Source organism: Phlebotomus papatasi, chromosome 1 (genome assembly GCF_024763615.1).
Source record: "Phlebotomus papatasi isolate M1 chromosome 1, Ppap_2.1, whole genome shotgun sequence".
Classification (NCBI taxonomy): Eukaryota; Metazoa; Arthropoda; class Insecta; order Diptera; family Psychodidae; genus Phlebotomus; species Phlebotomus papatasi.
Genome location: NC_077222.1, coordinates 101524004 through 101533259, shown reverse-complemented (window position 1 = coordinate 101533259; position 9256 = coordinate 101524004). Strand labels below are relative to the sequence as shown.

Below are 9256 nucleotides of genomic sequence, written 5' to 3'. Positions count from 1 at the left end.
TAATGCAATAAATTTATATATTGTTCAAATTGTGTCAGTAAAACTATATTAATTTAACTCTTAGCATTTATTGTAGGTCTCAAATAATTTATATGGCAATTTATTGACTTGCATCACAAAAGCTATTTTTTTTTACTAAATAACATTTTATCAGTTGCTTGTGAGTTTTTTTTTTACTTTTGTCATTGATAGATTTTCATCTTAATCTCGCACAGTGCAAGCTTTAAATGCAAAAATTAGTTTTTATATTTTTTATTTTTCTTTATCTGAAAGCCTATGCATGCGAAAAGGTTCTACAAATGCATTTTTTATTTTAATTTCTTTTTTTTTCGACATGATAGGAACTAGCCGTTATTCTGATACAATTTCTTCTTCCTTTTTCTCATCTTTTTTTTGTGAGGGATATAATACTGGGTTTTGTCTGTGGAACCATTTTTTTTTCTCCTTAAATATCAAGTCTTACAATTGCAACAGAAATGCACTTTCTATGATATTTTTTCTTTTTTTTTGTAATATACAGATATAGTTTTTTTTTCTTAGATTTCCTTTCATTTCCAATTGTGTGAGATGCTGCAGAATCGAGGGAAGTTATTTTGATGATTTCTTGCCCTCGGACTTCATTGCTGTGGTCACACTTTCCACCAGTCTCTGCAGTCTCATCTTGAGCCGCGATTCTCGCGCAAAGGCCTGCACCAATTCCCTCTCCATGTTCTCCACGTATTCAGAATCCGAGCACGCCAGCTTTTCGCTGTTTGACTTGGACACGAGGGCTTCGTTGTGAGTGAATTGGGCCTGAAGCTGCGTCAGTGCCTTCTGCACTGTCATCAGACTCTCCTCGGCACATCGTTTCTCCCTTTCGCACATCTCAGCGCGGAACTTGAACTCTGTCATGTCCTCACGCATATTCATGAGTTCCTGCATCAGCACCGCCACTTCCATGTTCATCCTCTTGTCCTCGTGGCTGGCCTTTGGCGTACCTTTTGATGCACTTGGCGTCAGCATCGCAGCCGAATACTCTCCCGTCTCTTCGCAGTAGTACGGAGACTGGAGGACTACCGTGGTATTCTGGACACGGGCGCGGTTGCCCTTGAGCTTGGAAATGTGCTCACGCAGTCGAAAGTCATCCTCTTTGGACCAAGGGGTCAAGTTGTCGTTGCTGCAAGAACCAGACATGCCATTCACATTCGCAATCAATTGCCAATTGAATTTGTAGATTCATTGAATTCAAGGGCAAGACAATTCATTGCGAAAATGTACAAACAGCCACATTGCAAAATTTTCATTTTACAAATTTTTGAAATCCCTATTTTCGATTTTGACCTCAAATCGAAAAATCGGTATTCGAAATTTCGAAGTCGAATATCCGAAAATCACTTTTTCGATTTCGATTAAATTTCAAAATGTTTCAGATGTGAAGTACAGATCTTTCAAATGAGAGATCTGATCCTGCTTCTGACCTTATTTGATATGAAGTATCTCAGATTAAGAAAATATTGTAAAAAACGGTTATTAATGGCCTAAATGGCGTAAAGCAGAGGTGAGCAAGAACCGTTTTAAACCGAACAAACGTCAAATGAAAATTGTACGTGTAGACTCCATTACACTCGGATTAACTTTTAACAAAACGCCATCGAATTCGAATATCTCGAAGTCCCAATTTTTGATTTCAATGAGAATTCAGTATAAGTCTAACTAGCTTTCCAACCGTAACTCACACATTAGCCTTAAACCTGTTTCGGTCCTCATGGTGTCTACACACTAGAAGTAATTTTCGTCAAAAATTGCCTTTTTTAACACATTAAAACCCGAAGTGGCATTTTACTCCAATTTTAAGTTTGGAGCTTCATAGAAGAAATTCTATTCAATATTATGCTAAAGTGTTAACACAAATGTATAGAGAATTTAATTGGCTTTCATTTTGTAGAAAAAAATAGTTGATAACTTTTTTATTATTTAAAAAATTGGGAAAAAACCAAAAAATGGGCGTAGAAAATCAAATTGGCGTAAAATGCCACCTTTTTTAATATGGACTTGGCATCCGAAATGGACATTTGAATGGCTTATACTACATAACCTAAAAAATGTTAATATTTTTTGAGTCTTGCCACGATTCGAAAAAATCGTAAAAAATACGTGAAAATGTTAAAATAATTATATTAAAAATTAAGTAATATAAAACCTAGAATTGTGGTAGAATGGTAGTGTAAAAAAAATAAGGTGAAAATTCGCTTTACGCCTTGTTTTTCTTTTTCGAATTTCTGTTGGAATTTCACATAAATTTTTTTTAAACAAAAGCTCAAACTATATAAAGAGAATTTGAAAATTTTACAGGAAAATATATAGATATGAGTTCTAAGATTCTTGCCAAATTGCTAGGAAAAAGGAAATTTAATAGAAATTGCCTTTTTGCTACGAAAATCTGTAAAAATTCACTTTTGCATTTGTTGTCAATTTTCACAAAATTTATATAAAAATGACAAGAAAAATCGGAAAATATTTATTGAAAAAATAATTTATGAGTTCTAAAACTGCTGTAGAAGTCTTACGGAACGAAAAACTATTGAAAAATTGCTTTATTGTGGAGAATATCTGCACTGGCATTTTATGCCAGTTTGGTATTTTACGTGATTTTTTGGCTCAGGTTTTAAAGTGTTAAAAAATTCTGACGTTTCTGCCTACAAGGATAGGCGAAATTTTCTATAAAAAGGCATTTTTTTTAAAGAAATTTCTCCTAGTGTATAGAGGTCGTAAGATATTAATGCTTGATAGGACAAAATCTTCGGCAATTTCAGTGTTCGTTAAGATCAATAAATATTTTTCACACTTTTCAATACTTAAACTATGGAAAATAAACAAATAAATCTATGATATATTTCCAGATTAGCCTATTGCACCCCTTTCAACCAATATGAATTTCATATACCCTTAAGACTGTGGTTCTGTAACTAAGATCTTAGTAAGAGGGGCCAAATTGAAGGATTATGGGCTCAAAGAAACGTTTTTCAGAAACAAAGAACAGAAGTTTTCCCGAAAAATCACAAAAAAATCCATTTTAATCCAATCTTTATGAGTTTGTATTAATTGAAAAACAATAAAATCCTTTACTAGGGCCTTTACGAAGAAATTAACTTAGAAAGTGTTCTTCAAGGAAATTGTGCATTTTTATACCATTTCAGCACGGGTTTTAACGATTTTGATGGATTTAGATAAAATGTTCCAAAATGTTCTTAGACTAAAAAGTCCAAATCCTGAAAAGTCAAAATTCCGACAGTCAAAATTCTGAGAGGATCGAAATTCTACAGAGGATAATCTGTAGAATAATTTCATAAAATACAGAAAAGTTCTCTTTGCATCCAGTAAGCGCGGGGCAATCGTGGAAGTAGCCGTGACTCTTTTACGAATTCGGAATTTTAGCTTTCGAGATTTTGTAATTCTGGACTTTGGTTTTCGGAATTTTGGATTTCGAAATTTTAAGTTCAGGATTTTGGTTTAACCCTCTAACGGGTAAGACCGCCTCCAGGCAGTCTTCTCAAAAATTACATTTACAGCGACAATAAAGGTTTTATTTATTTAAAAGTGCTATAGTGTCCTCGGTAATAGTCTTATAAACATCTCTTGAAAGTTTGAACTCATTTTGACTCTTCGTTTTGTTGCTATTCCCAGTTTTGTGTGACAGGTCAGAGAAAAAGCAACAAAAAATATTTGGGCAAAAAAACTCATTTTCAATTTCCCTAAAAATACCGATTTAAAGTTACCTGACTAAAATAAATTTATTCTTTACTGAAGGATATGTCATTCTACTTTGTATATTTTATTTAAAAAAATTGAAAAAACTAAAAATGTGAATTTTAGAAGCAAAAAGAGTTTCAAAAAATTTTTATATTTTCTCACCTAGCGCCTAAACTAAAAGAGATAATGAAGAATGGATGGTTTTTTTGACTTTATTGGATCATAATTATCCTAGAAAACATTGTTCCAGAACTTTTTTTCGCATATTAAAGAAAACACCGTTAGAGGGTTAAGGAATTTTGAAGTTCTGGTCTTTGGATTTAGGAATTTTGGCTTTCGGCTTTTCGGTATTTTTACTTTCGGGATTTTGGTTTCTCGGTATTTTGGATATTCAGGATTTCGGTTTTTGGGATTTTAGTTTTCGGGATTTCGACTTTTCCAGATTTTGGCTTTTCGGGATTTTGGTTTTTTTTAGAGATTTCGGATTTTTCGGATTTTGGCTTTCGGGATTTTGGTTTTCGAGATTTTGGTTTTTCGAGATTTTGGCTTTCGGGATTTTGGTTTCTCGGTATCTTGGATATTCGAGATTTTGGTTTTTGGGATTTTAGTTTTCGAGATTTCAACTTTTCCAGATTTTGGCTTTTCGGGATTTTAACTTCCAGGATTTTGGCTATTATGGTGCCTACACATTAGAAGCAGTTTTCGGCTTTCCGGGATTTTGGCTTCTCGGGATTGTGGCATTCGGGATATCGGCCCATTTGGGATTTTGTTTTTTTTTTTTGGGATTTTGGCTTTTCGGGATTTTGGCTTTCGGGATTTTAATTTTCGGAATTTTAGTGTTTAGGATTTTGGCTTTCAGGATTTTGACTTTCATGATTTTGACCGAAGCCCATCAAAAGGAAGCTTGGATTTTCCTTTGAAACTTGATTGGGAAGATATTTCTACAATTTTTTTTTAATTTAAAATTTATCATAAATCAGTTTTTATGATCTCAAATTTTTTCTAAAAATGAGAATAATTTCATCCAAAATTCCCGTTAAACATTTTCAAATGGACTTTCTTTTGATGGAAATTACAGTAGACTCTCTCAAATTCGGGCATATGGGACCGAAATGTCAGCTGATTTGGACAGAAATTCTGGCGATAAAGTTTTTGAAATGCAACGATTTTTTATTCATGTGCATATAGATATTGAGTTTACACACTCATATAGGGGAGACTGGGGCACATGTAACCATTTTCGATACATGCGAATTTGAGGTGATTTTCCAAGGACACCGTGATTTTTTGGAAAATATTTCTTAGCTCATGTTTTACCCTTGGGTATAGGCAATTCGTCGAGGGTAATGCGGATGCTGGAAAACAATTGAGTTTTCCATAAAAACAAAATTTGTGTCCCTGTGCATTTTTCTCTTTTGACAAAATACCTGGGGTAGAAGTAACCACTTTCTGGGGAGGATGTAAACACCTTTTTTCCCAGCCTTGAAATTAACTTTGCACCACCTTCAATTATTTTAATTACTTAAGAGATATATAAAGACTGTATATTTTTCAAAAAATCACGACACTTTTTACAAAGAATAATTAAAATAGCAAAAAAACTAAAAGCATGCATATCAAAGACATTTTTCAATAGATTTTCCCCATATTTTGACATCATGTGACTTTTTATTGAACACAGCGCCACCAATTTTTTCGTAATCTATGAATTATAGATATTTCGCATGAAGGTCAATTTCCCGCTCTTTTACCTACTCATTTTGTGAAATTAAAATTGCCTGTTTACATCTACCCCAAATGCTGTTTTCTGACCAATTATTAATTATTTTAAAGTAATGAGTATCTCAATTTCTCTAGTAAATCCATAAATATAATCCTAAAAGATGTAGGAAAGAACTGGTATTGCTACATTTCGATTATTTTACACAATTTTTAATTTCCAGGTGGAAATCCAAATGATCAAAATAATCGAAATATCAACATTTTCAGGAAAATGATTTTTATTTTTAATGTATATTAGGATTTTATTGACCAATTTATCTGTGGATATACATCCCCATGGTATCTATGAATGCTTATGGGTTTTATCCTCTGGAGTCTTAAAATTAATGAAAAAAATCACAGTGTTTACAACTACCCCAGATTACTACTGCCCCAGTTCCCCCTATAACATAAATTGCATGAAAATCCCTCAATAATGCAAAATCACATCAAAACTAAGACAAACCATGCTAAATTTGAGCATATTTGATTCATTTGATAATCATAATCAAACTTGAAAAATGACAACAAACTTTTTTCAAATGTAACCGCTGCCCGAATTAAAAAGTAGCCCGATCTTAAAAGAGCCGAATTTGCGAGAGTCTACTGTAATTGGTTTTTTTAAATTTATTTTAAACCCAATCTTGATGAACCTTGTCAATTTTATGAGTTAGAAGCTTGCTAAAAAAAAGTAGACCTTTTCCCGGAATTTTTTTCCGAGTGCATTCCCTTCTGAAACCCAAGAATAATTTCTTTTGAAAAATTTTCATGTACAGTAGAGTCTCTCAAATCTGAATCTCTCAAATTCGAACGACGTTTGGATTCAAAATGTCAATTGTAGGGTTATGTTAAAAAAAATCGTGTTTTGAATGAATGAAAAACATATTTATGAGCTTCTTCCTGAATGTTTACATACATTGTAGTCGTATACAATGAAAAGAAAGTATATTACCACTAAGTCTTGTGAGAAAATACAGGAATTTGATTCAAAGTACAATTTAATCTCACATAAATTTCGTTAGTTTTGAAAAAATCGTTCGAATTTGGGAGGTGAGAAATTTCAAAAATACCCCCCGAGCGTTCGAATTTAGAAGACTCTACTGTACACCATTTTGCTGAATTATTCATGCCTTGATTTTTCTTTTCCCCGTGCTCAAACACAAAGTAAAAGCATTAAAGAAAAGTGTGGGATGATTTGTAGGGCATTAGATGACTCAATAATTAACTGCAGTCTCTGATGGTTCTGAAAGTCGTTATTGAATATTCAAGTATGGAAAATTGACAGAAAAATACTCTGACTTTTTGTGTTTGACTCTGATCTAAAAATACTTCCCTCCGGAGGAGCCCCAGTTTGAGAAAGTTGATTTACCTGGATGAATAGATGAGAGAAGCATCTTGCCAGGGTCCTAGACTGTGATCTGGCAGATTTTTCTCGCTCTCCAGGTGACTCAGCAAATGCCTGGCGACATTTTCTGCATCCTGACGATTTTTCTCTCCAGTCGGCTTGCATTCGAGCACATCGAGGCGACTCTCGAACAGGGCCAGCATCACGTCGTACGCCTCGATGGTGCGATCACTGAAATTGAGCGCCTGCTGCAGCGCTATGGCATTGGACTCGTATTTGCCGCAGAGGAGATACAGCTGATCACAGTGAGACTTGCTCTCGTTCAGCGTAAGTGATAGCAGGGAATTCTGAGCTTTGAGATGTTCTATACAATTGTGGAGGCGTTCAATCTCCAGGATATTGGAGATGTCTAGCTCTCCGGGTTCGCCCTTGGGCAGAAGATCTGCCATAAGGTGCTCTGCCATGACAGCCGGAAAGTCCTCACTGAGGACTTCTGGGGTATTGGCTCCGCTCTGCTCAGCAGTTTTGCGGAGCTTCACCCTTTCAGCCACTTTGGCAATTGGAGGGCCATTGCTGAATTCCAGCAGCTTCTGGCTCTTCATTGAATTGTACGTCCCGAAATTGGGCGATTTTTTGGCCATGTCATGTGGAAACTTCATTTGCCTTTGGTTTGTGGCGGATTCATCGGGTTCGATGGTCTCACCATGTCCAGCTTCATTGGACAACTCCCGTGTGAGACTCCGGAGATTACTGGTGGATGCCAGATGAGATTGCAAGAGGGCTACTTGAGCCCTGAGATGCAGAATCTCCTCCTGGAGCATCTCCAGTTGCGAACTGGGCCCCTGTGAAGGGATCTGTCCCAAATCATCTAAATTTGTCAGCCTCTCCTGCTGCTCTGACTTCACATCGAGCTGATCTGTCGGCTCATAATCCCCCCCAAGCTGCCCATCCAATTCCGAATTGTACACTGAACCTTCCTGAAAACTCAATTCTGACACTGAAACCAAAAAAAAATTCCCCCTAAATAAGTTTTCTTCCCTGTTTCCCTGTGACCAGGAAATTCCTCACCACTCTCTTCGGGTTCCTGTTCCTCAATTATCGACCTCTCCTCGTATCGCTTCAGCTTCTTGCTGAGCTCAACAATAACACAGTGCATCTCAGTCAAGCGACTCTCATGAGCTGCACTTATCACTTCCAAACGCCTCCGGGAACGATCTTTCTCCTCCAAGGCTTCCGCGAGCTCCTTCTCGAGAGTCTCGCGATCTTTAACTGCCCCCTTGAGTTTCTCTGTGAGGTCCACAACCTCCGTTTTAAGGGCTGACATAGCCGATGCGTGAAACTACAAAATAAACCCGGATCTCATCGATATTCCTCAATTATTCCCACTCCCCCGGACATCCTCACCTTATTGGCCAGGTCCACAATTGAGCAGTTGGCCACTTCGTTCTCTGTTATTTGACTCCCAGCTTCGCTGGATGTTGGTGCTCTCAAGACTTCCGGGGAGAGATCTCTAGCACCAGAATCTCTACCCCAAGATTCCTGACCGTTGGACACACTTTTTCCTACACCTCCCCCAAGAACAAACACCATGAAAACATCCCCCTACATCCTCGTCATCCTCGGCATCACCCAATCCCCTCAATCCCCATCCAATCTTCCCCAAATCCCCCCGAGACTTACCTTTGACACTGTGTTTGGCATGCTTCAGGGTGCTCTCGGGCTCAGCTCTCGCCTTTAAATCCCACTGTGGCGTATGGTACTTTACCAGATTTGCCCTCTGGCACAGATTCACGAGATCATCATCGGAGAATTTAGTGTGATACTGTTTCTGGGGCGAAAAGTCCTCCTCGTCCATGTTAGGCGCACTTTTTTCCGGAATAAACAAGGAGACGGTGGACGATTTGCACCGCACCCACGAAAACAAAATAAAAAAATTGAGAGACGGGAGAACTTTTGGCAAAGAGATTCACATCACCATGAGGCACATTTGGGATAATTGGGAGACAGAGAAAATTACCAGATAGGGATTGTTTTTCATAAATAAAAATAACATTTAATAGACGAAGAAAAAACACAGAGCAAAAATTTATGTCCCTGCTGTCAGTGAAAATTTACACACAACTAGCGCCTCTGGGGGCGTTGAGGTGCATTCAAATAATTTGTACTAAATTTTTGTACTAAAATTCAAATTCAATTCAAATTGGGTTCTTATTAACGGCTAATTGCTCTTATTATTTGAGAAATTTGCAGAAAGAAAATCGTCAGTTAAATCAGCATTTGTCGTAACTTCATCTTTGCGATTTTGAGATATATAGGGGAGACCGGGGAGATTTGGGACAGGAAGAGTGTGGGACGAGGCGAATTTTTCATAATATTTTTTTATAGATGGGATTTAACCACTACTCAATCGTAGACAATATT

At 36.7% G+C, this 9256-nt stretch overlaps 1 protein-coding gene across 2 annotated transcripts; it reads right to left on the bottom strand.

Moving 5' to 3' along the window:
• Positions 1-8958, bottom strand: LOC129810110 (colorectal mutant cancer protein). 2 transcript variants are annotated; one of them, XM_055860388.1, is made up of 5 exons: positions 8516-8958; positions 8240-8403; positions 7904-8174; positions 6860-7832; positions 1-1156 (listed from the first exon to the last, which is right to left on the bottom strand). In XM_055860388.1, exons 1-5 carry the CDS (start codon positions 8688-8690, stop codon positions 589-591), a joined length of 2151 nt encoding a protein of 716 aa, XP_055716363.1. In that variant the 5' UTR covers positions 8691-8958; the 3' UTR covers positions 1-588. The 2 variants fall into 2 exon arrangements, with proteins under 2 accessions (XP_055716363.1, XP_055716364.1); XM_055860389.1 differs by having other exon boundaries at positions 8240-8397.
• Between the last annotated feature and the right edge of the window lie 298 nt (positions 8959-9256).